Genomic DNA, 27,492 nt, shown 5'->3' with positions numbered 1-27,492 from the left:
GGGCCGGGGCAGACATGCAGAACCCAGACTCAGAGCTCACCCCTGCCCACCTTGGACACAGGCTGCCTGTTTCATGGGGAGGAGCACCCCGAAGGCAGTAGCTGGAAGCCCCCTGACAGCCCCTGCTCCTCCTGCACGTGTCACGAGGGTGTCATCACCTGTGCCCGCATCCAGTGTGTCACCTCCTGTGCCCAGCCCCACCAGGGGCCCAGTGACTGCTGCCCTCGGTGCTCTGGTATGCCCTCGATGCCCGGGGAGGGGTGAGGCGGGGGGTGGCAAGGAGGCAGAGCCAGTCAGCATCTCCCTGCCATTGCCCTGGGCTGGGTGGCCCCCGTTCTTATACACACTCCAATCTCTGAGGTTGGGGGGTCCAAGGGGCAGAGAACCCCCACCCCCGGCATGGCGGCCAGTCTGAAAGTTCCCTGGTTCTGTTCTACTCTTACCCCACCCCACCCGTACCCCTCCTACCCCCCCACCCCCCCAACCTTCACCCTCCAACAAGACTGTGAGCATGAGGGTCGGAAGTATGAGCCAGGAGAGAGCTTCCAGCCCGGTGCAGACCCCTGCGAAGTCTGCGTCTGTGAGGTAGGGGAGGGCACCGTGGAGGGGCAGCCTGGACACTGTGGGGAGCAGGCACTGTGGGGTCAGGGACAGGCGTGTGTCCCTGAGGCCAGGGAGTGAGGCAGAGGCTCCGGGTGAAGGGCCAACAGGGCCAGGAAGTCTGGGGTTGTGGGGCAGGCAGTGTGTAGGCCCATCCGGCTGGAGTGGAGGGTGGTGTGGGTAGAAATCTGGGGGGAGGCACCTGGGAAGTGGTTGGGGACCCTATCGGGGGAAGTCTGTTTGAAAGCACGGTGAGCCAATGGAAGGGTTTTGAGCAGGCAAATGATGTCATGGATCAGGAGATTAGGCAGTGGGACTGGGGAGGGAAGATGCCCTGAGCTTGCAGAAGGCTCAAAGGTCACACAAAGGCTCATGCCCAAGTGACTACAGGAGCAGGCACCCCATAGGTCACCTCTGAGGATTGGGGCGGGGGGTGAGGGGCAAGTCTGGGGAGAGGTTGAATCTCTCTGCAGACGGGAGTCTGACCTGCACAAGGCAGACAAGAGGTGCCTGGAGTCCAGGGGAAAGGGGGCGGCTCTTGGCTTCCGTGGCCCGGACCCCACCCTCTGCTCTCTCGTCCAGCTGCAGCCCGAGGGGACACCCAGCCTGCGCTGTCACCGGCGGCAGTGTCCCCACCTGGCGGGCTGCCCCACCAGCCAGCTCCTGACCCCAGGCCCACAGCAGTGCTGCCCGACCTGTGCCGGTGAGTCCCCGGGCTGGGGGAGGCCAAGAGGGCAGGGCTGCCATCCCCCAGAGTGACACCAGAAGGGCCAGCCAGCTCTCCTCCACAGTCCCAGCCCCTTCCTCAGTCCAGTGGGTTGTTCTAGAAGCCCACACCCTAGCCAGTGAGATCTGTACGGCCCTAAGGGGAAACCAGGGAAACTAATTGTTGCTGGGAGAAATATCAATAACCTCAGATACACAGGTGACACCACCCTTATGGCAAAAAGTGAAGAGGAACTAAAGAGCCTCTTGGTGAAAGTGAAAGAGGAGAGTGAAAAAGTTGGCTTAAAACTCAACATTCAAAAAACTAAGATCATGGCATCTGGTCCCATCACTTCATGGCATATAGATGGGAAAACAATGGAAACAGTGACAGACTTTATTTTCTTGGGTTCCAAAATCACTGCAGATGGTAACTGCAGTGATGAAATTAAAAGACGCTTGCTCCTTAGAAGAAAAGCTATGACAAACCTAGATAACATATTAAAAAGCAGAGACATTATTTTGCCAACAAAGGTCTGTCTAGTCAAAGTTATGGTTTTTCCAGTAGCCATGTATGTATGTAAGAGTTAGACTATAAAGAAAAGCTGAGTGTCGAAAAATTGATGCTTTTGAACTGTGGTGTTGGAGAAGACTCTTGAGAGTCCCTTGGGCTGCAAGGAGATCCAACCAGTCAATCCTAAAGGAAATCAATCATGAATATTCATTGGAAGGACTGAATGAAGGAAGAAGCTGAAGCTGAAGCTCCAATACTTTGGCCACCTGATTCGAAGAACTGACTCATTGGAAAAGATGCTAATGCTGGGGAAGATTGAAGGCAGGAGGAGAAGGGGAAAACAGAGGATGAGATGGTTGGATGGCATCACAGACTCGATGGACATGAGTTTGAGCAAGCTCTGGGAGTTGGTAAAGGACAGGGAGGCCTGGAGTGCTGCAGTCCATGGGGTCACAAAGAGTCAGACACAACTGAGTGACTGAACTGAACTGAGCTGAAGCCTGCCACCTCTTGTCCAGCAGGTGGTGCTACAGGTTTGCAGTTGTGCAGGCTGCTGGCTTGTTGAGGGCAGGGATCTTAGGACCAGAGGGGCACTGGGTGGTCCAGCTACAGAGGTGGGGAGAGCTATCCTTACCAACACCTGCTAGAATGTGCTGTAGGGGGAGAGAAAAATAATTATACTTATTAAGCACCTACTGTATGCCACGTACTGCTGCTGTTGTTCAGTCACTCAGTCATGTCTGACTATCTGTGACCCCATGGACTGCAGCACGCCAGGCTTCCCTGTCCTTCACCATTTCCCAGAGCTTGCTCAAACTCATGCGCATTGAGTCAGTGATGCCCATCAGCCATCTCGTTCTCTGTCGTCCCCTTCTCCTTCTGCCATCAATCTTTCCCAGCATCAGGGTCTTTATTAATGAGTCGGCTCTTCAGATCAGGTGGCCAAAGTATTGGAGGTTCAGTTTCAGCATCAGTCCTTCCAATGAACACCCAGGACTGATCTCCTTTAGGATGGACTGGTTGGATCTCCTTGCAGCCCAAGGGACTCTCAAGAGTCTTCTCCAACACCACAGTTCAAAAGCATCAGCCTTTAAGGTGCTCAGCCTTCTTTATAGTCCAACTCTCGCATCCACACATGACTACTGGAAAAAACCTAGCTTTGACTAGATAGACCTTTGTTGGCAAAGTAATATCTCTGCTTTTTAATATGCTGTCTAGGTTTGTCATAGCTTTTCTTCCAAGGAGCAAGCATCTTTTAATTTCATGGCTGCAGTCACCATCTGCAGTGATTTTGGAACCTAAGAAAATTTAAAGTCCGTCACTATTTCCATTCTTATTAAGCACCTACTGTATGCCACGCACTGTACTTGGTGCTTTTAATAAACAGTTTCACATTTAATTCTCACAGTTACCCAGTGACGAGGAATTTTACAGATGAAGAAATTGAAGTTCAGAGAAATTGATTAATTTGCCAAAAATGGCACAGGCTCTGAGTGCTGGAGCCAGGATTGGACCTGGGGTACCTGGCTCATTGTGCTTCCTTCCAGACAAAATGAACAGAAGTGGGAGGGGCAGGCCAGGCAGCCCCATGGTCCTTAGTGACCTCAGGCTGAGGAAGCCACACTTTGTCCATTTCCAGGCCCCCCATCCTAGCAGAGTTCCTTGTCAAAAGTCCAAACTTTTCTTGGCTGAAACAAAAGGAAATAGGATTTATCTTCCCTGGAGTGACGGTGTTAGGGCTATAAGTATATCCTGGGCTCAAGAAATCCTGGGGCACAGTAAGGGCGCAGGCAGTCAACGGGGCTTTCGTCCCTGCTCCCCCAGCATCTCCCATACTGCATTCTTGTCTTCACAGAGGTGCTGAGCCACTGCACAGAGCACCTGCTGGGGTCTGAGTTGACCCCACCAGACCCCTGCTACAGCTGCCAGTGCCAGGTGAGCCCTCTTTCCTTGGGGGCTCCTCCAGCCCCCTCTTTTTCCTCCTCTGTAGCTGTGACTCCTCTCTTTAGCATCTCCAGGCTTCCCAATCACACCAGCCCACTTATCCTGAATGTCACATTCCACCTAAGCCCTGTGCCTTCCCTGCGGTTTCTTCCTGTGCTGTTCCTATGCCCTTCCATAGGACCTGACTTGGCTCTGCATTCACCGGGCCTGTCCTGAGCTCAGCTGTCCCCTGCCTGAACGCTACATACCCCCTGGGAGCTGCTGCCCCGTGTGCCAGGGTTCGTGCCCAGTTTTGTTCTGCATCCTCAGGACATGAGCCGGGTGGGAGACAGGAGGCATGGTCTATGGGCCAAGTGGGCAACCTGGGGTGTGGACTCCGAATGCAGGCTTTGTTTTTTTATAGAAACAGAGGGCTGTTCGTTAGAGGAGGGACCCGTGAAGTGGAGGGAGGCAGGGAATGGAGCCTGGATTCTCCAGGGCCGGCCAGAGGCTTGTCAGGGGGCTCAGGGACCCCAGGCCCACTTAGCAGGGCATCGCACTGCTGAGCTGGCAGTCAGACCAGAGAAAGTTCCAGCCTCTGGCTCTTTCAGTATCCTGGACGCTCTGGATATCCTGGGCGCTGGCGTAAGGTCTGCCATTTAGTCGGCCATGGTGCTGCTGGTTGAAGAAATTAACACCCTTAGGGTACTAATTAGATGGGGTGGGCACTGCCCTGCCCTGGGCCTTCAGGGTGAGCTCATGCAGCCAGAATGACAGTGCTTCCCCATCCCCATTTCTTTGTCCTCAGAATGTGTGGTGGAGGCTGAGGGCCGGACAGTGGCGGATGGAGAGAGCTGGCGGGACCCCAGCAACGCCTGTGTCACGTGCACCTGCCGTGTGAGCTGGGGGAGGGGGGTGGGGGGTGGAGGACCTTACAGACAAAAGTGAAGGGCCTCAGGACACTGGACCAGAGAACATGGGGTCTTCCAGGTAATTAGAAAAAGGCGCCCCCTCTGAGTGAGAGGGCAGAGGTACCCTTGTGTGAGGACAAGCAGCTGAAGGTGATTTCACGCCCTACTTGATCATGAAGTGGGTGCCCTTGTAGGAGAAGGGTTGCTTGCCTAGTCCCTGATGCAGAAGTGTGAGGTCAGGGACTCCAAACCCTATCGGAAGTCCCTAGAGCAATGACATTTGTCCTCAGCGGGGCCATGTGGAGTGCCGCCTGGAGGAGTGCCAGGCGCTCACCTGCCCTCGCGGATGGGCGAAGGTGCGGGAGGCTGGCAGGTGCTGTGAGAGATGCCAAGGTTCGGGCCAGGGCCATGGGGCTGGGGGTCGGGGGCGCGGAGCGAGACCCAACGCGAGGGACGGGCATCTGACTCTCGCCACTTCCCGTCCCCTCAGCCCCCGCCCCGTCGTGCGCGCACCAGGGCCGGCAGGTGGCCTCCGGGGAGCGCTGGGACGTGGACGCCTGCACCAACTGCTCCTGCGTGTCAGGCACCGTGCGCTGCCAGAGCCAGCGCTGCCCGCCGCTCTCCTGTGGGCCCGTGAGTGCCAGGGTCTGGGGCGGTGGGATGGGTGGGCATGTGGCACAGCCCACCTGAATTGGAGCACCGGGGAAGTAGGACACCGGGCTCGCCCGGGTCGTGCAGTGTCTGACATGGCCACGAGGTGGCGTCCTGACCTCCGCCAGCAGGAGCTCGGGAGCCCCGGAGCCTCCTTGGAGATGCTCGGTCCTCCGGGGAGGCTCAGCGCGGGGCCTGGCCGGGAGCGCGGCGTGTCTGACCGTGTGCGGGGCGGAGGCCAGGACGAGGCCCCCGCCCTGAGTCCCGGCAGCTGCTGTCCTCGCTGCCTGCCCCGGCCCGCTTCCTGCATGGCCTTCGGAGACCCTCATTACCGCACCTTCGACGGCCGCCTGCTGCATTTCCAGGGCAGTTGCAGCTACGTGCTGGCCAAGGACTGCCGTGGCGGGGACTTTAGGTGCGCCGCTCCCTCTGCCTTTCTCCCTGCCCGCCTCCCACACCCGGCCCTGCTGATCTCTGCACCCGGCCTCCCACCCGCAGCGTGCACGTGACCAACGATGACCGGGGCCGGAGCGGCGTGTCCTGGACCCAGGAGGTGGCTGTGCTGCTGGGAGACGTGGCCGTGCGGCTGCTGCAGGACAGGGCGGTCACGGTCAGTAGAGCCAAGGATCCGGGGGCCGGTCGGTCAGCGCTGTCCCCTTCTCTGTCCCGACCTCGCTCCTCCTCCCACGTCCCTTCTCCAGGTGGACGGGCGCCCTGTGGCCTTGCCCTTCCTGCAGGAACCGCTGTTCTATGTAGAGCTTCGGGGACGCACGGTGGTGCTGCACTCCCAGCCGGGGCTCCAGGTGCTGCCGGGGCCAGTGCGGGGAAGGGGGCGCCTGTTCTGTAGGAGGGGTAATACCAACTACCTGCCAGGCCATGGGGCCAAGGAGCTGAGAGAGTTCTGCGGGATTCTAGGGGGAAGAGGAATCAGGGCTAGAGAACCCCAGGTGTGATGAAAGGAGTTCTGAGCCTGGTTTCCAGCCGCTGATGTGCTGGGGCTCTTAGGCCATTACCTTAAGCCAGTCCTCTGAGTGAGTGAGTGAAGTTGCTCAGTCGTGTCCGACTCTTTGCGATCCCATGGACTGTAGCCTACCAGGCTCCTCCATCCGTGGAATTTTCCAGGCAAGAATACTGGAGTGGGTTGCCATTTCCTTCTCTAGGGGATCTTCCCTACCCAGGGATGGAACCTAGGTCTCCCACATTGCAGACAGACACTTTACCATCTGAGCCACCAGGGAAGCCAGTCCTCTGGGCCTCAGCTTTCCCATCCTTCAAGCAGGGGAAGCGGGGGGTGGGGGTGTGGGGGTGTGTGCAATGTCAACTACCCTCTCCTAGGTGATTTCAGAGATTCCAATTCCCATGTCAAAGAGTAATTCACTCCCTTGCCTCCAGCCACAAGCACATTTGTAAGTATACAAAATATGGCTTATCTACACTTAGGATGGGGCTTCCCACTTGACACTAGTGGTGAAGAACGTGCCCGCCAATGCAGGAAACATAAAAGACGCAGGTTTGATCCCTGAGTTGGGAAGATCTCCTGGAGGAGGGTATAGCAACCCACTCCAGTATTCTTGCCTAGAGAATCCCATGGACAGAGGAGCCTGGTGGGCTATAGTCCATGGGGGTTGCACAAAGTCAGACATGACTGAAGCAACTTAGCACACACAAAAACTTAGGATACAGACTCTATTTGTGCTTTGTCCTCTGTAAGGCCTGAATGCCCGTGAGGGAGTGAATCTCTGGAAGTGGGTTGCATTTCACGGGGAAGCCTAGCTCAGGGATGATGACGGGAGAAGGTGCCCTCCTGAGGGAGCTGTGTTCACCTCTTCACGTCTTCTGTGTTTGCCCAGGGCTGACACCGCAGGTGCCTTCCTGGCCTTGGCCAGAGCAAGCCTCCCTTCCATGAGGCACTCCACCTGTCCTTTCTCCTCCCCTCCTGCAGGGGGCATGCTGACACACCATGGAGACGGGCCCTGGGCTTCCTGGGGCCCCTGGCTTTCTCCTGCTCTCCAGCCCCTGCCTCTCTGCACAGGTGCTTTGGGATGGGCGGTCCCAGGTGGAGGTGAGAGTGCCTGGCTCCTACCGGGGCCACATGTGTGGGCTCTGCGGCAACTTCAATGGCTTTGCCCAGGATGACCTGCGGGACCCTGAGGAACTGCTCCGGTCCACTGAGGCTGCGTTTGGGAATAGCTGGCAGGTGAGTTGCACAGAAGTGAGGGGTTGGGGGAGGCACAGTTGAGCCTGAGTCTCAGAGCAGCCCTCTGGTAAGGAAAGGGGGGGGTTGGGCTTTGGGGCTTTCAGGAAGGTCTGGGCTCTTCTTGCTTGTTACAGTGCTTGGGGGGCGGGGGGCGCCTGTTCGAAGGGATCTCACTGAATCCCCAAGGCCTACTTCATCACTCGCTGACTCTAAGTCTCGGACAAGACACTTAACTACTCTGGGCCTTGATTTGACAATCTGTAAAATGGGGGAAAGGAAAAGTAGCTGATGCTTTCTTTGCTGTTCTTGTAAGGAAGTTTTTGAGACTACAACAAAACATTTGGTGCAAAGCTCTTGGAAGAACATAGCACACAAAAGTCAGCTGCCAGGCCACTGACCTGATCAAGGCCGCCTTCCCCATCTAGGTCCCAGAGGGCCCAGGACCTGGTCGGCCCTGTTCCAAGGGCCGTGAGGTGGATCCATGCCGGGCAGCAGGGTACCGTGCCAGGCGTGAGGCCAACGCCCGGTGTGCGGTGCTGAAGTCCGCCCCGTTCAGTCACTGCCATGCTGTGGTGCCACCAGACCCCTTCTTTGCCGCCTGCGTGTATGACCTCTGTGCTTGTGGGCCCGGTTCCTCCTCTGACACCTGCCTCTGTGATGCCCTGGAAGCCTATGCTAGCCACTGTCGCCAGGCAGGGGTGACACCAGCCTGGCGGGGCCCCACACTCTGCGGTGAGGGGGTAGCGCCCAGTGCAAGCTGGGGAGGGGGTGACACGGAGGGCTCAAGTCTGGACAGGAAAGGTTAAGGGAGGGTCACGGGGTTGGGTGGGGAGCCTGGGGACTGGATGGTGACCCCTCCTTCCACTCTGCCCACAGTGGTGGGCTGCCCCCTGGACCGCGGCTTCATGTTTGATGAGTGTGGCCCACCCTGTCCCCGCACCTGCTTCAACAAGCACGTCCCCCTGGGGGAGCTGGCAGCCCACTGCGTGCGGCCCTGCATCCCCGGCTGCCAGTGCCCAGCGGGCCTGGTGGAGCACGAGGCCCACTGTATCTCACCCGAGGCCTGCCCCCCTGTCCTGCTCACTGGGGACCAGCTGCCCAGCACTCCACGCAACCCCAGCCAGGAGCCTCAGGGGCCAACCTGAGCCCGGACGACACTGACCGGGACTCATCTGGACATGAAGTTTCCTTTTGGCGAGCATCTCCTGCCCCACCTGGGTGCTGGGAGGCTGGGCGTGGCTCCCACAAAGACCCCAGCTGTGTTGCATCAGAAACAGTAAACTCAGGGTCCACCCTAAGGTTTCCTGGTGTGTATGTGTGCTTCCTCCTGGTGCTGGGGTGGCGGGGGAGCTGTTTGCAATGTGCGGTCCAGAGGTCAGTGTCCAAGAATTGGGGTGGTGGCAGCTATGGGGACTCAGACCCAGACCGTACACACTCCCTGAGCCTGCATCCCTGGGCTGCCCTGCCTGCCACACCCTGGGCTGCCTGGGAAACCCTGCCGTGGACAGGAGGAGGACCCAGGAGTCCCATCCCAGCCCTGTGCTTACATGTCGTAGGCACAGCCTGTGGCCCCTCTGCGGGGGCTTCTGTGGATCCTTGTGCAATCGTGCAGGGGCTGAGGAGCCCAGAGAAAGGACTCAGTCCCCACATCGCATCCCCTTTCCTCGTGGTTTTGGGGATATTGAGAGCTCAGGCACCCTGTGGGCCACTCTAAGATCTGGTGACACAGGGACCCCGCGCCTGGGGTGAGGAGTGGGAAAACAGTATGTACGTGATGACACGCAGACCCATGAGGGACTACACACACAGACCCTCAGAAGCCCGGAGAAGTCCACGCAGACCCATGAGGGACTACACACACAGGCCCTCAGAAGCCCGGAGAAGTCCACGCAGACCCATGAGGAACTACACACACAGACCCTCAGAAGCCCGGATAAATCCATGCAGACCCATGATGGACTACACACACAGACCCATGAGGGACTACACACACAGGCCCTCAGAAGCCCGGATAAATCCACGCAGACCCATGAGGGACTACACACACAGACCCTCAGAAGCCCGGATAAGTCCACGCAGACCCATGAGGGACTACACACACAGACCCTCAGAAGCCCGGAGAAGTCCACGCAGACCCATGAGGGACTACACACACAGACCCTCAGAAGCCCGGAGAAGTCCACGCAGACCCATGAGGGACTACACACACAGACCCTCAGAAGCCTGGAGAAGTCCACGCAGACCCATGAGGGACTACACACACAGACCCTCAGAAGCCCGGATAAGTCCATGCAGACCCATGATGGACTACACACACAGACCCTCAGAAGCCCGGAGAAGTCCATGCAGACCCATGAGGGACTACACACACAGACCTTCAGAAGCCCAGGTAAATCCACGCATGCACCCCGTGTGTGTTCGCAGCTACACCCACCCCTGATGGACATGAGGGCAGGGGACACGTGTGCAACTTTCAAAGACATCCTTATAGGGAAAAGAACCTGGAGTCTGAAATTGAAAAACAAAAAGTCTTTTTTGACAAGAAAAGTCTCTTTTCAAAGAGAACTCTTAATTCTCTCTGCCACCTATCAGCTGTGTGATCTTGGTGTTTTAGGGACCTTAGCTAAACGATTGGGGTTGGGGGACTCAGTTCTCTTGGTGGGTCCCCCAGTATTCCAACAGGGTTGAAGGGAGAGCCAGCTGAACTGAGACCCCGTGCCTGCTTGTTCAGCCCGCTTCTGCTGGGGCCCCTTTCAGGGAGCTGTTCCAAGACTCAGGCAGGCCAGGATACTCCTGACAGCAGGGGAAGATGACAGACCGTCTCATATGCCCTTTCTTCCCCCTTGTCGTAACTTACGCAGTGTCCTCACCCTTTTTATCTCCTGTGTTGCGGGAAATAAACAATGACCACGGACGGTTTGGAGCAAGCACTAGGGAAGTGCGTTACAGTTCACACTTGGGACCACATTTTCCTGGAGCCTGTTTCTTGGGCTGTGTGTCTCCAGATGAGGGAGACAGTGCCCTGTGTTAGTTAGGGCAGCTTACACTCTGGGGCCTGATCTTCTCATCTGTGGAATGGGGATGAAGATGATACCAGTTGCTTCACAGAGTTGCTTCAAGAAAGGATCACACATCCACAGCAGCATCTTGTGTCCTGGCGTGCAGTAAGCTGTTGGGAGCTGCTACCTGTCTGGGCATGTTGTTGTTCAGTCGCTAAGTCGTGTCTGACTCTTTGCGACCCCATGGACCGCAGTACACAAGGCTTCCCTATCCTTCACCATCTCCCAGAGTTTGCTCAAACTTATGTCCATTGAGTTGGTGATGCCGTCCAACCGTCCCATCTTCTGTTGTCTCCTTCTCCTCCTGCCTTCAATCTTTCCCAACATCAGGGTCTTTTCCAATGAGGTGGCTCTCCGCATCAGGTGGCCAAAGTATTGGGTATATGTCACATCTATAATGCAGTTGCAAGCTTCATATATACAGTTTTTTTTTTAATCTACAAGCTACTTTATTTCCATTAGAAAAATATTATCTCTATAAAATTTGGTCCAGTTTCTTCTCCTTTACCTCTACCATTCAAACTTTAATTTTACTCAAGTAAAAGCAGAATCACATATTTGACATAACAAAATACTTCGCATCATTAAATTAAGAGTTTAATTGAATTAGGTGTGCTCATTCTTATTCTGCAAGAATAGTAACTCATCTTTCCTGCATGTTATTTCCTTCTACTTTTATTTTTCTGGGTTAAGTAAGGTATGTTTGTTTTCCCACACCCAGCAATACAAGTGTTATAGAAGTGTAATTTATAATAGTGGTAACTAGACTCATCATTAATCTTCAATTCATGTTCTGCTGCTGCTGCTAAGTCACTTCAGTCATGTCCAACTCTGTTTGACCCCATAGACGGCAGCCCACCAGGCTCCCCCATCCCTGGGATTCTCCAGGCAAGAACACTGGAGTGGGTTGCCATTTCCTTCTCCAACGCATGAAAGTGAAAAGTGAAAGGGAAGTCGCCCCGTCGTGTCCGACTCTTTGCGACCCCATGGACTGCAGCCCACCAGGCTCCTCTGTCCATGGGATTCTCCAGGCAAGAGTACTGGAGTGGGGTGCCATTGCCTTCTCCCCAGTTCATGTTCAGTTCCCCTTATTATATGATATTTTCATAGTATTTCAACCTTACACTTTCCAACGTTCAGTTCCCCTTATTATATGGTATTTTCATAGTATTTCAACCTTACACTTTCCAACAAAGATTAAGCTATTAGTTAAAAAATATTATTAAAATTCCAGACTGAAGAACACTGGGCCCACTTACAGTCATGCTATTGCGAGAGGTCTTTGCACAGCTATTGCTTTAATCTCAATACAGTCTCCTTTGGGCAAAGCAGCAACCTGGTAAGCAGCTCAAGCAGGAAAGCTACTCTGGAAATATTGTTTGTAGATGTTATTGACAGTATTGAAGTCATTTATGTCAGCCAGCAAAACAGTTGTTTTTACCACATTCGTGAAGTTGCAGCCTGCTGCTTTCAGAATTTCACCCATGTTTGTAAGAGCCTGTTTAGTGTCTTCTGCCACCCTTCCTGGCACAAGTTGTCCACTTGCAGGGTCCATGCCTAGGTGTCCTGAAATGTAAATGGTCCTGTCGACTAACACAGCCTGTGGGGACCAATGGCCACTGGGGCTTTCGCTGTGCTGATCACTTTTCTGATCAAAGATGACATGGCTAACTTTTTCCCTTGCTGCCCCTCGGAGACAACTATCCAGTATATGACTCTTGCTCATGCCTCTCGGGACTCCGTATATATAGTTGACATTTGAACAACATGAGTTTGAACTACACAGACACACTTATACTCACAGTTTTTTTCAGTAGTAAATACTACAGTACTCCACCATCCCGACAGGTTGAATCCTCAGATATAGAGGGCGGATTGTAAGTTATATATGGATTGTTGACTGCAGCAAGGGTCGGGGCTGCTAACCCCTGTGTTGTTTAAGCATCAACTGTATACACAAAGCAGATGTTCACGCGGGGCTGCAAACGAGCACCTGCACACACCTCTCTCTGTCAGAGTCACAGTCCTCACCCCACACTGCCACCCACGTGGCCAAGAAACCTGGATCCAAGTCAGGTCAGCGTCTCTATGAGACTTGGCTGAGGCCCAGGCCTGGCTCAGATGTCAGGGCCCTGCATTACTGAGCTCAGGAGCCTTTGTCTCCTTCTTCCCCCTGTCCCCAGCTCCTGGCCCTTCTCTTCTCCAGGAGCAGCAGGGAGTGGGGTGGGGGACACCCTCCCAGGCCCCCAATTCCATGGAGCAGGCAGCCACCCTGGGGGACCTAGGGCTCCCTTGTAGCCCCAAGCAGGCCTTGGCCCTGTACCAGCACCTCTTCCGGTACCCTGCAGGCCTAGACCAGCTCCAGGCTGCCCTGCGGCAGGTGAGGGCCACAGGGCACCATCTCTGAGAGGACAGGTCTCCGTGGGGTCTGATTCCACATTGCCTCCCCAGGTGCAAGAGGGCCGAGCCTGCCCTTCGGTCCTGGAACTGCCCACCGTGCTGCTGCAGATGGAGCGGAGCCGGCGGGCCCAGGAGCAGGTAGGGTCAGCCGGCCAGGGGGTACGGCAGAGGGCAGGGCGAGTGCCCCCTCACGTCCCAGCATCCCACCTTCCTGCAGCTCCTGTGGGATTTGGAGCTGCTGACCGGGGCAGGGCTGGGCCTCTTCTGGCCACCCTGGGCCCAGTTCTGTGGTCTGAGGGCCCAGGTCCAGCACGCACAGAACCAGCACAGCAAGCCCTACAGCAGGACCGATGACAACGCTGAGCGGCTGTCGAGTGGGGTGAGCTGGGGCTCGGCTGAGAGCTGGGGGTCAGTGAGACACTGGGGCACTTGCAGCGGTCGAGAAGTGGGAGGAACATGGGCTTTGGGTTCAAATCTCTGCTCTGATGCTTCTGTGGACCGGAAGCCTGTTTCCTTCCTCGGCTACAGGATGGGGAAGATAAGAGCTCTTTTCAGAGGGCTGCTGGGAGGCCCATTAACTCATCTGTGTAGAGGTTTAGCACCCTGCTGGACATACAGGACTGTTCCGGCCTGTTACTGTTCCGTAATGAACTGTCCTAGCCCAATCAACTGCATGGTGACTCCATGCCTTTAGCCATGGCTGCAGTGAGAGAGGAAAGCAGGGCTGATGGGGCCCCGAAGACAGAGGCGCTGATGCCCAGGTGCCCCTGAGATGGGACTCCGAGTAGCCCCAGCCCCGGGTCCCTCCCTCCAGGGCTGGTGGCCCTCCCCCTGGCCCGCCACCCCAGGAAGGATGGTGCTGTGGTGACTGGAACCAGGATGTGCCTCCCAGTCCTGGCTTGGCACCCCACTGCCTGAGACCCTTTGGGCAGGTTAGTAGCTGTAGCAGGAGTAGGTGTTAGTCATAACTATTGGGGAAGTGTCCAGCAACCATTTTTGGCCAGGGCTACAGTCTCATCTGAAGGTTGGAGTGGGTAGGAGGGATCTGTCTCCAAGCTCCTTGACTTGGAGGGAAAGGGGAGGGGTCACACAAGGGCACAGAAGCCAGGAGATGGATCCCTGGGGGCTGTTTTAGAGGCTCCCTACCACACTGAGGGATGATGCCACGTGGGCTGGGGTACCCCCCCCCAATCCTTCCAGAATTCCAGGCTGTGCCCACCGCCCCAGACTGAGGACTCCCTGAGCCAGAACCATCAGCTCCTGGAGGGGTAAGTCTCCATGGAATTCCGTCCACTCCATGTTGCCACACAAAGTGACCAAACCCAGGACCCTTTGCCCTGTCGCCCTCCAGCACCCTGGCCAGTGACCCCTCCTCATGCCCCTAACTCCTCCTGGGGCTTTTACTCAGTTGAACCCACGTGGTTGCCCCACAGTCCCTGGAAAGGATAACCTCAAGTTCCAGCTCTTGGCATCCATTGGTGGGTGCAGAGGAGGGGGAGGGGAGGCTGCCATGGACTGAGTTTGGGTGATGGGGTGGGAAGACTCCTGCAGCCTGCTGTGGGTGGGAGTCCTATACCCCCCCAACCCCCCACGCAGCAGAACCAGAAGCAAGAGGTGTGCCTGAGGCAGTCCTTGCACTCCTGCAGGGGGCGGGCAGCGGACCCGCCATCAGCCCCGGATCTGAATGAAGCCAGCCTGGATGCAGACCCAAGGCAGGAGAGCCCTGGCTTGCCTGAGGAAGGGCCCACATCTGGTACTTTGACAGGAGGGGTTGGCAGCCAGGAGAACAGAAGCCCCTGGGTTAATTTCAGTGACATGGATGCTGAGCTTAGGTTGGGGCAAGCCGGGAAGCCATCGCCCCAAGTTCCAGGATTCTGGTTCATCCTCACCTATTCTTCCCCCCACCTATCTTTTTGTGGGGGTGCCAGGGCAACCAGGGACAAAAAGTAGGTTTTCTTTTTTAAAAAATAATTTTATTTATGTATGTATGTTTGGCTGTGCTGGGTCTTCATTGCTGCACAGGCTTTTCTCTAGTTGCAGTAAGAGGTTACTCTCAGCTGTGGTTCAGGCTTCTCATTGCAGAGGCTTCTCTTGTTTCAGAACACAGGCTTCAGTGGTTGCGGCCCTTGGGCTCCGTACTTGCTGCTCCCAGGCCCTAGAGCACAGGCTCAATAGTGGTGGCTCACAGGCTTGGTTGCTCCACCGCCTGTGCAATCTTCCCAGTTCAGGGATTGAACCCGCGTCTCCTGCCTTGGCAGGAGGATTCTTTACCACTGAGCCACCTGGGAAGCCCCAGGTTTTCTTTTCTATGCCAACTCCACCTGATTGGTGCCAGCCATCTCAGGCACTGTGTCCAGGAGGATCCTGAAGCTAAGCTGGGGCTCAAAGGAGAGAGTGCTGGGAATGGCTGTCTGTCCTCCCTGTCCTCCAGCGGGGACGGAACGGAATGGCAGCTCCAAGCTGCCACCCTCATGCCAGGCACTGGGGAAATACAGGGGACAAAAGAGACTTGGCTAGTCACTTGTCCTCATCTCTGAGGAGATCGCAGCCTAGTGAGAGAGTGTGACAATAAGCAGGTGATTAGAATTCATCAGGATGGATGCTGTGAGCCCTGGGTCTGTTCATTTAAATGAAACAGGCTCTCAAATGATTGGTTAAATAATAAGCCTAGCAAAGTCACAAGCTTTTCAATTGTGACATTGTGTATGGGCAAAAGAAGGAAAGTACAAATGATTATTTTCTGATTGACAGAAATTTTACAAGTATATTATCTCTTGGGACTACATCGGCGGAAGATATCTATTACATCATTATAACCAGTGAAATAAATGATCCAGTAAGACAACAGATCAGAATTACAGAGGGACAGGGTTGGAGGCTATTTTCACAGTTCATGGCAATAATTTCTGAAGGCTTGGGACTCGTACCAGATGTCTTTGTTCAAAACTCTTCCAAAGACAGATTTGTTTTCACAGAGAACATTCCCATTTGGTTACTGTTATGAATATTCACACATTCATGTTGCATAAAGATGGCATTTCTTGTGAGAGTTCTCAATTTAAGACCTTATGAAATCAGGTTCTTTTAAGTGGTTTTATGAATGCAAAATGATGCTCCTTCCTCCACAGCTGCAAAGGAGCAGCGACATTTCATCTCTTTTTTTAGATTCCTTTTGTTAATTATAAAGACTTGCAGTTTTTAGACTAGCCTCTGGCCTAAAATTCCACTTCTTGAATTTCATTTGATTTTGCCTTCCAGAAACCAAGAAAGAGCTAAAGAGGATTATCCTTAATAATAGAAAAGTCAGGCGCCTATTGTGGGGCTGGACAGGACTTCGTGTCTTTGCCACAAGAACAAAGTAGGGGTGTCCTTAAGAGGGACTGGTAACCCTGGCAGGCCGTCCCTTCCTGCTCCTGGGCTGCCTCTGGCAGTTTTGAGGAAGACGGTGTGTAGGTTCCTCCAAGGTGGTCCTTGGCTGGGAGGGTGAGGAAGATGGGGTCAGCTGTTGGCAGGCAACCCTGACAAGCAGACACACAGGAGGCTGTGTAAATAAAGGTGGGATGGTGAGCTGCGAAGGCCGTGCAGTTCCAACACCAGCCCTCAGGGTACCCTACCACCACCACTCGGTTCAGTCCCCTCACCTGCTGGGGACTCCCTGGGCTTCCTGGTTCCAGTTTAGGGGTGTGCGTGTGAGGGGCTGGGACATGAGCAGACATCTGTCTTTCTCCTTCAGGTTGCTTCCAAGAGCTGAACGCTACCACCAGCAGTAGCCCTGGAGAACCAGGAAACTCAGAGTTCAAGGTGAAAGGGTGAAGTTGCCTGGGCAAGACCCCTCTCAGATGGGGGATAGCAGAGGTGGGGTCTGACTGGGAGGAGACTGCTCGGGTGGGAAGCCCACAGCCAGGTGGAAGAAGGGGCCGTAGTTAAAGCACCTTTTAAACTACATAACATGGGTTTGGGGCTTCCCAGGCTATATAGTCCAGGAGGTTGCAGAGTCAGACGTGACTGAGTGACTAAGCACAGCACAGCACAACATTTACAAATTCAGGAGTCAGGGTAGGGGCCTAATGGAAGTAAGGCCCACTGGGGCCCTGGGGTCTCCAGGCTCCTCCTGGAGGGAGATTCCCTCACAAACCTGGGACAAAGTGTTCTTCCTTCCTAGGACCTGGCCCAGAAGCCAGAGGGGAGCCAAGCAGAGCCCACGCCCCAGAGGCCCAATCAACTATCATCCAGAAGCCTACAGGAGAAAAAGCTGGCTCAGGGAGCCCCAGGACCCCCAGGGCTCCCCTCCCCGGGCCTGCCAGAACCCCAAGATCCCCTGGAGGGGCTGGGCTGGAGCTTGGGCCAGGAGAGAGCAGAACAGAAGAAACTGCTAAGGATTGAGATTCCTCACAGTCAGAGAGAGGGGGACCCTCAGGGTCAGGGTAAGAGAGAGAAGACAAACCAGTGTCCGAGTGGGGAGGCCACTCAGGCTCTGATGGAAGAGGTGTCTCAAGGTCAAAGGTGTGAGGGCCTCCAGGGTGAGCACAGAGGGGCGCCTCAAGGTCAAAGCCAAAGTCGCCTCAAATGCGGGAGAAAGGAGGCCCTCCCAGAGCCGAGTGCAGATTCTCCCCGGGGTTCGGAAGAGAAGATCGTCCAGTCTCCCGAGGGCAGAGACTGTATCCCACCTGCCTGGGAAGAAGCTCGGGGAGAGGGGCCCCGGGAGAAAGGCGGCTCCCCGGGGGACTTCTGCAGGTCCCTGGGGGAACGGATGGGGCAGCCTGGGGGAAGGGCGGGCACAGGGCCCCAGGGAAGGCCCACCCAGCTGATGCAGGTTAAGACCGATGGCCTGAGAGGAAACAGCGCACCGGCCCTGGGAGCGCAGGGGCCCCTCCGGGGAGGGTTGCGGGCTCCGCTTCCGCTCGCTGGGCCCCCGACTCGGCCACTGCTCCCAGGCCCAGGAGCGGTGATGCTAGCGGCCCCATGCACTGCGGGCTCCAGGCAGCGGGAACGGCCCGCTGCTCTCCCAGGGCACCTGGGCCCGCTGCGCGATCCACACTCGCTTCAAGGCCCAGGAGGAAGCCCTGGCCCCGCGGAGCAGGAGCTGGGCGGCTCCACGGGGCTTCCGGGCGCCTTCGGGAGACCGAGGGGTGCTGCGGAGGCCCCCAGAACCTCGAAGACCGCCTGGCCCGAGCCCCTGAGCAGAGACCGGGCGTCGGCGAGCGTGAGCGCCGCGCAGCAGGCGTCGGCTCTGCAGCGGCTGCTGGAGCTGAACCGCGAGGCCAGGCGCCGGCGGCAGCGGGACCGCGAGCAGCAGCGGCTCCGGGTGCGCGGCCGGGCCAGGCGGGCGGGGCCCAGAGGGGCGGCCTATGGGCCACTGACAGTCGACTCCTTCAGGTCCTGGAGCGCCTCCGCATCGCCAGGAACCGCCACTGCCGGGTGCACCCCCTGGAACCCCCACCGAGCCCAGCTCAGCTCCCACCACAGGCAAGACCCCTAGGAGAAGGCGGTGGGGCCACAACGACCCTGCAGGGGCGGGGGCCAGTGGCCGAGCTGGGCGCGACCTGGATCGCTTTGACTGGCGTCTATCCCGCACTTGGGATAACACCTGCGGAGCAGGCCGACCCTCCAGAGCACAGAGGGTGCTGCCCTCTGCTGGCCGCTTCGAGCCCGGGGGCCGGGAGGCACCGGCTGGCGCTCAGCGTTCCGTCCCGCCCCAGGAGGACGCGGCAGGGCGACGACGCGCCCTGCGGGAACAGCTGGAGCAAACGCACCGGGAAAGGACCGGGCGGCTGCGAGCCCTCGGGGCCAGGTGAGGGGACGGGCGGGGAGGCTTGTGGAGTGGTGGCGGTCACTTTTTCCTGACATCTGGAATGAAAGTCCACTCTTCCCCAGGAACACCCAGAACTTCCAGCAGCTACTGTGGCCCCCCGGCGCCGCGGAACCTGACGAGCATCGCTCACCCTTCTGAGGCCCCTCTAAGTCTCTGATGAATCCTCAAGGAGATGATTAAAGAGACGGGGGGTTAAGGGAAAAGCAAGAAGGCAACCGGCAGGTCAGAGGGAGTTTCAGAAAGGCCCAGAACGCAGCCTCAGCGCCTGGGAGAGCCAGACACAGACACACATGCAGCTTCGCCCCACCAGGAGGTGTGTTATTTCTTCTTCCCTCCCCTAAGCCCTCTGCCCTGCTCGAGGTCAGAGGGCCAAATCCCGGGGATCGAGTAGCGAGAAGGCCCCATTCTTGCGGAAGAAGGATTCAATGCGGCACATCTTGCAGGAGACCAGTTCTTGCTTCACTGGGGGGCCTGGGAAAAGATGTCAGAGGCCAGGAGTGGGTTCCTGGGAAAAGAATGGGCAGAGCAGAGGAGCCCTGCCTGCATAGCCCTATGAGTCTGCCTGTGTTGTATCCACTTTATAAGTGTGCAGAAATAAAAAGAAATGCTTCTGAGAAGCGGGAGTTACAGGGAAACAGGGAGCTGGCTGCCCGCCCATCCGGGTCAGCAGTGATCGCCAAATGCCAGTCAGCTGTGTGCCAGCACCCCCCCCCCCCCCCCCCAGCCTCAGAAGCCTTCACAGAGGCGGGTGGTGGGACTCCCAGCCGTGCTTGCTACAGGGACAGACAGAGCTGGACTTCTCTGGGGCAGACAGGGCTTCTTTCTACCTTCTGCTTTCATTTGGAAATTGTTCCCTTTCCTCTCCCTTTAGGGAGAGGAAATCCTGGGGCAAATCCTTGGGCCCTGGGGGGATTTTTTGTTAAGGCCAAATTTCAACTGTTTATCCTCAATCATCCACCTTTTCTGTGCAGGAACTGGAGAAAACACCTGACTGAGTAGTCTCACTTGAAATTCATGACCACAGCCAGCAAAGGAACTCTCATCAGGCAGCAAGCCCAGGACACTCCCTGGCATATTCTCTGTCCCACACCTTGACTCTTCAGCTCAAACTACACCACTGCCTTCGCTCCTCTCCCACCCAGCTGACGACTATGAGTCAATCCAGATGGACAGCCTTCTTGCCAATACCACGTCCTTACATATCACCGTGTTCCCCCCAACCCTGCACCTTCTCCCTGCGTGATCCAGCCTCTGGAGCAACCTGGGTGAGCCCACCCACTCTCAAGGCTTTAATTTAAAGAGCACCTATATTCTGATAACCCCCAAACCTGTGCCTTCAGCTCTGACCTCACTCCAGAGGGCCAAATCACCGACACCTCCAGCACAACATAGCAACGCTGACCTTCACACCCCCCGCACTCTCCCTACCCCCCCACCCCCGCCACCCCCCAGTCTCCCCTGCTGTAGCTGCTTCAGTCAAACACCTGCGTGTTACCATTGCATTCTCTTCTTCTGTCATTCAAACCACCAATAAGTTCCATTGAGTCTTCCTCCAAATCACATCCGGAATAGATTTCAGCTCAACTGCTAATCACTCTAGTCCAAGCCACTGTCATTTCTTGCCAGGATAACTCAACCATCTGCCAGAGTTTGTTCTTAACCCCGAATAGGCCACAACCTACAGAACAGTCAGGGTGATTTTTTTTTAAGTAAATCAGTATCATTCACCTGCTTAAAACTCGCCGTGGCTTCCCCTTAAACTTAGAATAAAACCCAACTCCTCCCCCTCGTCAGTTAGCTCACTCGGCCTTTAGGTCCTGAGAGAGGCCTTTCCTGACAATCCATCCTAAAGCGCCACACGCCCCTGCCTCCTCGCCCATCACGTCGTTTCATTCTGGAACTTGGCCCTCTCTTGCTCTTATGTTTCTCCACTAGAATGGATGCCCCCAAAAGGAGTGTCCATGTGTCTCGTGTGTCTAGTGCCAAGAGCGCTGCCTGGCTCGTGGCAGGTTCTCTGTGAGGTGGATAATTTCTGGGAGGTTGGGGCTCACCCAGCTGCCAGCCGTATGTGAAGTTGGTGGTGATGGGGAAGAGGTAGCGTTTCTCTGGCATGTCCAGTTTTCGGGTGCTGAGGTAGCGGTAGCGGCCCTGGAAGTCGTGGGAGATGCCTTCGTATAGCAGGGCCCGGGTGGCAGGCGGGACTGGGTACATTTCTGACTGAATAGGAGCCTCCAGGGCGGGGCTGGAGGCCCTGGAAGGAACTGCTTTGGGGGCGGGCGGGGGTGAGAGTGGAGCTTTGGGGGGCAGGGTTGGCAGCTTGAGCGGCAGGTGGGCTGCAGCCTTGGCCTTCTGCTTGGCCTTCACCAGGGACCCATACTTGTGGTGCCACTCGCAGCGCAACATCTTCTCCCTCAGGTATTCCTCCTTCCAGAAGTTCTGCCGCACCGTGTCCATGCTGAGCTGCCGAGACATGGTGGCAGAGGAAGGAGCAGGCACGGGGTGCCTGCCACCAAGGGGTGAGCACAGCAAGCAGAGTCCCTCTGACAGCAGGTGGCTGCCCAGGGACAGTCACTCGGCAACCGTGCCTCACCTCACACAGGGCCATGCCCTCAGCACGCTTCACCTGCCTTGCTTGCTGGGGCAGCCTCAGGCCAGGGCCCACTGGCTAAGAGCCTTGACCCCCAAACCTCTTGCCAGACTCAAGCTAAGTATCTCTGGCTTCCAGGTTTGCTGTGGTTCCTGCTTCTATCCCTTGAGGTCCCGACCCCTCCCAGCCAATACAGACTCAAGCGGGGGCACCAGGGGTCTGGACGCAAGCCTGCTTCCATTCCCCCTGCCAGAGCCGGTTACCTTTAATTCAGAAGACCGGGCTGGCACAATCTTCCTGGTCTAACTCTTCTAGGCCTGGGTCTTCGGCAAAACCTTTTCCAGCCTTGCCAATCAAATCCCCCCCCCCCTCCTCAAGAGCCTCCTTCCACACATGTCGTTTCTAGCACCCAGCCTCAGATTGGAGAGAAGCAAGAACGTTATTTTAATTTAACATCAACAATGACACTGTGTAACAGCACAGGGAAGAGGCAGTGGAGAGAAGACACTCAGGTTTCCTGTACCCCAACCAGCCTTAATTTTAATGGCAGAGCCCCAGCAACTGGAAGCCCCCCAGCTCTGGTGCATCTCAGTGGAATGGGAAGGGGCAGGGAATTGGAACTCAAGAGGCTAAGATCTTAGAGAAGGGCTGATGGCAAGCCCAGGGAGAGGCCTCAAGGCAGAGGAGAGCCCTCTAGCGCAGGTCTTCAGCTGTGAACATGCCCCTGGCCCTGCGCAGGATGGAGTCCTTGGCAGCATCATACGGGTGCTCCTTGGACGGGATCTCCAGTACGGCCGGAATGGAGCGCTGGTGGGCGTCAAGGGCGTGCCGCACCATCTCTGCGATGTACTGGTTGATAAGGATGATGCCGATGTCATCCCGGTTTAGAAACTGCCTGGAGGGAGAGATGAGAAGGGAGTCTAGGGCGGCCCACTCTGAGCTGGTGGGCTTGGCCACAGATGTAATGGGCTTAATCCAGAGAGCGCAGTGGACAAGAGAAAAAGGTGCTACACTTAACTCCACTCCGTTTAGAGTCAATTTCATTCAAAAGCTAAGGGCATGGCTTCTACCCCACCCCCACCCCCGCCGCCTGGAAGACTCCCAAATGATCTGCTAATGAAGATGAGGGTGCCTGCTGGTGCGTTCCTTGTGCTGCCTTCAGGTAAGAATGGGAGAGGAGAAGACTATATATGCCAGTCTCTTTGTATCTGCATAAAGAAATAAGCAGAAAGATATGGAAAAAAAATACATGGTGAAGGAAGTAATGAAGTAGAAGAGGTCAGGGGTTGAGAGTGTGACTTCTCAATGTGTAGATCTTTTAAAGATTAATTTGTAAACCACATAAACATGTTAACTTTTCAAAAGGAAACAGATTAAATTTCTAAACACAAAAAAAATTTTTTTGTACCACACCACGTGGCACTTGGGATCTTAGTATCCCAAACAGGGATCGAATCCTTGCCCCCTACTGTGGAAGCATAGAATCTTAACCACTGGACCGCCAGGGAAGTCCCCATAAAAATTTTTAAGGGGGGAAGGCGTTGTTCAGACCACTCATGGTCTATGCTGATAAGGGCAGGGGGTGGATCAGAGGGGAAGTTTGGCCTGAGCCAGGAACAGCATAGGAAGAGGAAAATCAGTAATGAAGGAATCATACTTTCCACACAGAAGAAACCTGGCACTGGGCTCTTATTTTCTTGTGACCACCCACACATTCATTAATTTATTGACTCACTAAAAACTATTTACTATTAAAAAAATAAAAACTATTTACAGAGTAGTTACTCTTTACCAGACACTAAGGCAGGTTAGATTTGATGATTTCAGAGGTCCCTTTTGGTTAGAAACTTGAAAAGATCTTGAAGTAAAATTTGTCCTTCTCTCAAGACAACTTGAGTCACTTTACCAGACTGCTTAGAGATCAGCCTCCTGGGTCAGGGCTGATCATACCCCAGGCAAAAGAAACCAGTCTCAGCCAGCAGCTCAGGGCTGGGCTGTTTAGGGGAAAACAGGCAGGAGAGGTTTGTTCCTGGCATTTGGCATAGGGGCTCCAGAGAAGGGGTGTGGGAAAGAACAGAGGGCTAGCGCTCTCAACTCTAGTCACCAGGTCACCTCCTGGATTAAAGGACATGCCTGCACCCACAGCTTGAAGCTACTGCTTTTAATCCGGGACAGGAAATGAAGATTTGAAGCGCAAGGTATCAGTAGAAGGTAGGACAGTCCTGATATTCTGTCCGCTGAGTTCAGGACAATGGGAAATTCCAAAGCAGACTGAGAGCTGAAGGAGCAGAGTGTGGCCCTCGCTTAAGAAAGGCAGAAAAGGTGAGACTGGGTTCAAATCTTTGCTCCATCTTTTTCCGAATTGTATGACTTTAGTGTGTGCCTTTAACCTCTCTGAACTTTAGTTTTCTTACCAGTAAATGGGAATAACCCCTATCTTACATGATGATTGTGAGCTTCTAAGGGAGAAAACACTTGAAAGCCCGAGCCCACTGCCCAGGTGTTCACTGAGTGAGTGGTTCCTTTAGGAGTCAACTCACACGAGTCCAGCGCTTGCAATGACCGGGGCCTGCTCTACCGGTGAACCGGGAGCTGAGAGTGGCCCTTTCCAGGCCTGGGCACCCTGGAAGTTCAGCTCTGGCGGGACAGGTTGGACCAAAGGGCGGTGCCCGTCCTACATGAGCGGTTCCTCTTCTTTCCTGACACACGGTCATGTGAGGGGGGGCCTTTGTGGACCCGATCTAGCCCTGGTCCCACCGAGCCCCGAAAGGGAACTTGGGCCGCAGTGGCCTCCTCTCCAATCGGTGGACCGACTTTCCCGACCCTCGAGGACGGGGTCTGACACTTCAGCCAGTGTCGCCTCCCGCCCCCTCCCCTCCCCGCGCTCCCACCAAGCAGCAGAGGGTCCAGTTCAGGCCTCGCGGGCTACCTTACCGGAAAGTGTCTTCGATCTCATTGATGGTAGTATCCTTTTCCACCACCAGGAAATTAGGGTGGCGGTTCTTGTTAAGCTCCCCTATGCCGCCCAGCAGGAAGCCAGTCACAGTGTCCTCGTCTCCGATCACCGCAATTAGCTTCCCCCTCCCCGCCATCCTCACAGACCACCCGAGATCCTCAGCGACCGCCGGGTGTCGCCGAAGCCCCGCCTTCGCAGCGCACAGCCTTTTCGGCCGCACCCCCACGCTTTAGACATGCGCAGTTGTACCATTCCGCCTCCTGGGAAATGCGCATTAGGAGCAGAAGCGCCTGACTCAGAATACGCCTGCGCCATAATGGGAGCCCCGAACGCGGGGACTACGATTCCCAGAAGTCCGCGCGGCACAGTCGACTCGCGCAGGTAAGTTCGCTGGTTCTTTAGCCAGGTGAGGCAACTGCTGTTAGACGTCTGGACGCCGAAGGAGAGACGGTTTCTGTTCTCCAGGGTAAGGTCCGAGTCTTTTTCGTGTATGTATGTAACTGTGGCACGTAGTTAACAACTAGTACATATGTGCTCAATTAATAAAAGGATAGATAAGTTAATGATGATACTCTTTCGTGAGTAGTGTGTCAATTGCTAAAATGTGAAACGTACGTGGAAGCACCCATCAGGTGTAACTAACCCATGGGGGAGAGGAGGCGCGCGAAGAAGGCCGCTAGCTGGATGAGGCTGGTAGCGATGAGGACAAGAGGGTGTTGTTAGGAAGAGAAACAGCACGTGTGAAGACTTAGGGACTAGAGAGAACTAGTGCCTTTAAGGAAAGGAAAAGAATTTGGGAGTTATCCTGAGGACAGAGTTATTCTGAAGCCACTGAAGGATTTTAAGCAAGAGAATGATACGGCCAACTTTATGTATTAGCGATAGGTTGAGACCTGTGCTGTGTGAGCAGGCAGGACTGAAGGAAGAGAAACCGTTGTGGGAAGAGATGATGGTGGGCAGAACCCAGGGAGTGGAAATGGGGAATGTGAGAGTCTGGTGGAAACAAGAAGTATTTAGAGACAAAGAGGATAGAACTGGTATTAGATATGTTTGAGGAAATAGACAAGGTGACTTCCAGGTTTCTGGCCTGTGCAGCTAGATGGACGGGAGTCACATTCCTGAGAGAGTGAACTCTGAGATGAACATGTTGAAGGAGAAGGGGCCACTCGCTCCCCCTCCCTTCTAACAAACAGGCGTCCTGGCATCTGGCATTTGATCTGTGGGTTGAGAGCACTTGAGCCATCCGGATGGTCTGGTCTGGTGGTTACATGTGTGATAGGCTCGGGATTTTAACCTAAGTGGTATGAATCTCGGCCTTGCTACTTAGAGGTATGATTTGGGACTCATCACCAAAATTCTCAGGACCTTATCTCTTCAGGTAATAATGTGCCCATCTCACAGATCTGTTAGGATTAAGTGAGGTAGAGTCCTTACATGCTTAGCAGCTGAGGCCATGCTACCACTGAGGGAGAGCAGCGGGACTGGATATCCATAAACACATCCCCTCACAGGTGGAGGGCAGCAGGAGGAGGAGGAGGCCGGCAACTTAGCAGGAAAATGCTCCCCATCTTGGGGCGAGGTGGGAGGGGAGGCAGAGAGTGAGGAAGGACGTGAGTAGAAGCACCTGGCTCGGTGCCTGGCACAGGGCTGGCCCTTAATGGCCATGAATGGCTGGGAACTTGAGAAGGGATCTCGCCCTTCAAGGGTCTGTCAGGTGAGGGAGGGGGCTGTGAGAGCACCCCATTCATCACACACACCTTCATTCAACCAGCCCTTATCAACTGTGGCCATGGAGAGGCTGAGGACATGAGATTGATAAAATACAGTTTCTGTCCTCAAGGAACTCTCTCAGGACTGAAGGGAGAGTAAAAATATCACAGGGAGGGAGATGGACTTACAGAAAGAGAGGCCCTGGAAGGGTCTTGAGGGGGAAGAGAAGGACGAGAGGAGCCAGGAGGCAGGCATCCTTTGAGTGGAAAGGTAGGGGATGGGCATATTTGGAGCCAGGCCACGTGTGTTGGGTTTTCTCTGGTCAACCCACCACTATGTGCCGAATGTCTGGAATGAGTCTAGAGCTGGGGGATCAGTTGAGTGAAGCTGCCTTGCCCTGCTCTGGCTACTCAGTTGCTTATTTACTCGTTGGTCACACCTGTCTGTATTCGACCTCCTAGGTCAGGGAGCGCAGTCTGGTGGGGCAGGCCCACCCTCAGATTCACTGTTACAGACGAGGGTAGTAGTAATAAATGCAGCCAGAGATGTGCCCCCAGGGCAGCATGAGAGCTGGGGGGCAGGTCTGGGAGGATAGGGAGGGGTTCAGGAAAGCTTCCTATTGGCCAGGAAGGTGAGGAGGGTGGAGAGGCAAGGATGTTCTGGGGCAGAGGCCCAAACTGCAGCACGTGGGTCTGGGAATCTAGAAGTTGTGAAGAGGGTAGGAGGTGGAGGGTGTGGTGAGAAAGGGTACACCACCAGCTTGGCTGGAGGTTTCAATGAATGGGTAGGGAGGCTCTGGGGGCCTTGTTAGGACACGTAGACTAGACTAGAAGGGAGCCACAGAAGGGCCTTAGACCAGAGAGGGCCACAGTTCCTGTAATGTGACCACCCTCCTCTGGCTGCAGTGTGGTGAGCTGGAGGGAGCTGCTGGTGGATCAGGAAGGAGGGACCAGTTCAGGAGGGAGGCCCTAAGCAAGGTCGGCTGGAGGAGACCCAGCTTTGACCCAGGACCTAGCTGGAGTGACAGGTTCCTGGGTTTGTTTGTGGTTCTGCCTGCCTGCTGGTTGAGGAGCATTCCTGCATGAGCCAGGGGTGACTGTTTTTTAAGGTCCTGATTTTGAGAACATCCTTGAGCTCAGTCTGAACAGAAACTGGCCTCCCAGTAGTCCCCGGGGCAATCTTCTACAACACAGTGTCCCCCTCCCTCTCTCACCCCCAGCTCTCCGGGAATCTGAGGACTAAGCCCACATCCCTGACATGCCCCCCTTTCTTTGCAGCATTCTGTCAACATTCCAGACCTCCCCAAATAGATGGCCCAGAGGGGTGCCTCTCTGCCCCAGGCCCTTCCCCTGGACCTGACTCGGTCCTCGAGGGGACAGGCAACCAGCCTCTGCCTCCCAAGGCCTGGTTGAGGGTCAACAGCCAGAGCTGGCCAGCCAAGGAAAGCGCACACACACAAGGCACAAC

The 27,492-nt window shown here is 55.5% G+C and overlaps 4 protein-coding genes, 1 long non-coding RNA gene and 1 pseudogene across 16 annotated transcripts in view; 2 read left to right on the top strand and 4 right to left on the bottom strand.

The window, feature by feature from the left end:
• Positions 1-8,803, top strand: part of LOC102398572 (kielin cysteine rich BMP regulator) — a 29,441-nt gene extending 20,638 nt beyond the window's left edge. For 2 of the 6 annotated variants that reach the window (XM_025291491.2, XM_025291488.2), the window contains 14 exons: positions 62-235; positions 503-585; positions 1,183-1,303; positions 3,675-3,754; positions 3,942-4,041; positions 4,551-4,639; positions 4,944-5,046; positions 5,144-5,286; positions 5,436-5,719; positions 5,803-5,914; positions 6,006-6,107; positions 7,337-7,501; positions 7,927-8,233; positions 8,378-8,803. In XM_025291491.2, the coding sequence (XP_025147276.1) occupies positions 62-235; positions 503-585; positions 1,183-1,303; positions 3,675-3,754; positions 3,942-4,041; positions 4,551-4,639; positions 4,944-5,046; positions 5,144-5,286; positions 5,436-5,719; positions 5,803-5,914; positions 6,006-6,107; positions 7,337-7,501; positions 7,927-8,233; positions 8,378-8,646 (2,132 nt within the window). In that variant the 3' untranslated portion in view covers positions 8,647-8,803. Of the gene's footprint in view, positions 1-61; positions 236-502; positions 586-1,182; positions 1,304-3,674; positions 3,755-3,941; positions 4,042-4,550; positions 4,733-4,943; positions 5,047-5,143; positions 5,287-5,435; positions 5,720-5,802; positions 5,915-6,005; positions 6,108-7,336; positions 7,502-7,926; positions 8,234-8,377 lie in introns of those variants that run through there. The other 4 variants (XM_025291490.2, XM_044946851.1, XR_003111037.2 and 1 more) reach the window with 4 other exon arrangements.
• Positions 8,804-9,023: 220 nt separating this feature from the next.
• LOC112586538 (collagen alpha-1(I) chain) lies at positions 9,024-18,979 on the top strand. Of its 2 annotated transcripts, XM_044946853.1 has the most exons (10): positions 9,024-9,890; positions 13,012-13,098; positions 13,178-13,339; positions 14,161-14,228; positions 14,607-14,713; positions 16,694-16,761; positions 17,123-18,265; positions 18,337-18,426; positions 18,660-18,751; positions 18,835-18,979. In XM_044946853.1, the coding sequence occupies exons 1-10, from the start codon at positions 9,267-9,269 to the stop codon at positions 18,908-18,910; spliced, it is 2,517 nt and encodes an 838-aa protein (XP_044802788.1). In that variant the 5' UTR covers positions 9,024-9,266; the 3' UTR covers positions 18,911-18,979. The 2 variants fall into 2 exon arrangements, with proteins under 2 accessions (XP_044802788.1, XP_044802787.1); XM_044946852.1 differs by having other exon boundaries at positions 17,123-18,426.
• On the bottom strand, positions 11,554-12,676 carry LOC102405476 (annotated as a pseudogene).
• Positions 14,947-17,875, bottom strand: LOC123334793. Of its 3 annotated transcripts, none has more exons than XR_006552926.1 (3): positions 17,761-17,875; positions 16,602-16,732; positions 14,947-16,501 (listed from the first exon to the last, which is right to left on the bottom strand). It is a non-coding gene; the product is annotated as an uncharacterized LOC123334793 (long non-coding RNA). The 3 variants fall into 3 exon arrangements; XR_006552927.1 differs by lacking the exon at positions 17,761-17,875 and adding an exon at positions 17,628-17,738; XR_006552925.1 differs by lacking the exon at positions 17,761-17,875 and adding an exon at positions 17,405-17,543.
• An 84-nt stretch (positions 18,980-19,063) lies between the features above and the next one.
• Positions 19,064-21,636, bottom strand: ATP6V1FNB (ATP6V1F neighbor). Of its 4 annotated transcripts, XR_006552923.1 has the most exons (3): positions 20,824-21,636; positions 20,268-20,450; positions 19,064-19,243 (listed from the first exon to the last, which is right to left on the bottom strand). XR_006552923.1 is itself a non-coding variant. In XM_025291503.2 (2 exons), exons 1-2 carry the CDS (start codon positions 21,242-21,244, stop codon positions 19,134-19,136), a joined length of 531 nt encoding a protein of 176 aa, XP_025147288.1. In that variant the 5' UTR covers positions 21,245-21,636; the 3' UTR covers positions 19,064-19,133. The 4 variants fall into 4 exon arrangements, 1 of the variants encoding a protein (XP_025147288.1); XM_025291503.2 differs by lacking the exon at positions 20,268-20,450; XR_006552921.1 differs by having other exon boundaries at positions 19,731-21,636.
• A 143-nt stretch (positions 21,637-21,779) lies between these two features.
• On the bottom strand, positions 21,780-24,540 carry ATP6V1F (ATPase H+ transporting V1 subunit F). The gene is made up of 2 exons (XM_006074377.2): positions 24,294-24,540; positions 21,780-22,254 (listed from the first exon to the last, which is right to left on the bottom strand). The coding sequence occupies exons 1-2, from the start codon at positions 24,449-24,451 to the stop codon at positions 22,053-22,055; spliced, it is 360 nt and encodes a 119-aa protein (XP_006074439.1). The 5' UTR covers positions 24,452-24,540; the 3' UTR covers positions 21,780-22,052.
• Between the last annotated feature and the right edge of the window lie 2,952 nt (positions 24,541-27,492).

Source organism: Bubalus bubalis, chromosome 8 (genome assembly GCF_019923935.1).
Source record: "Bubalus bubalis isolate 160015118507 breed Murrah chromosome 8, NDDB_SH_1, whole genome shotgun sequence".
In the NCBI taxonomy this organism is placed as follows: domain Eukaryota; kingdom Metazoa; phylum Chordata; class Mammalia; order Artiodactyla; family Bovidae; genus Bubalus; species Bubalus bubalis.
The sequence above is the reverse complement of the archived record's forward strand: the minus strand, read 5'-3'. Positions and strand labels throughout refer to the sequence as shown.

Bases quoted from the DNA above. Each gene is read 5' to 3' on its own strand.
- LOC112586538 (XM_044946852.1), top strand. From the start codon at position 9,267: ATGTACGTGATGACACGCAGACCCATGAGGGACTACACACACAGACCC. The intron at 14,714-16,693 runs GTACTTTGACAG...TTTCTCCTTCAG, and splicing joins TGAGGAAGGGCCCACATCTG to GTTGCTTCCAAGAGCTGAAC. The intron at 18,752-18,834 runs GTGAGGGGACGG...ACTCTTCCCCAG, and splicing joins CTGCGAGCCCTCGGGGCCAG to GAACACCCAGAACTTCCAGC.
- ATP6V1FNB (XM_025291503.2), bottom strand. From the start codon at position 21,244: ATGTCTCGGCAGCTCAGCATGGACACGGTGCGGCAGAACTTCTGGAAG. The intron at 19,244-20,823 runs GTGAGCCCCAAC...ATCTTTTCCCAG, and splicing joins CACATACGGCTGGCAGCTGG to GCCCCCCAGTGAAGCAAGAA.
- ATP6V1F (XM_006074377.2), bottom strand. From the start codon at position 24,451: ATGGCGGGGAGGGGGAAGCTAATTGCGGTGATCGGAGACGAGGACACT. The intron at 22,255-24,293 runs GTAAGGTAGCCC...CTCTCCCTCCAG, and splicing joins GAGATCGAAGACACTTTCCG to GCAGTTTCTAAACCGGGATG.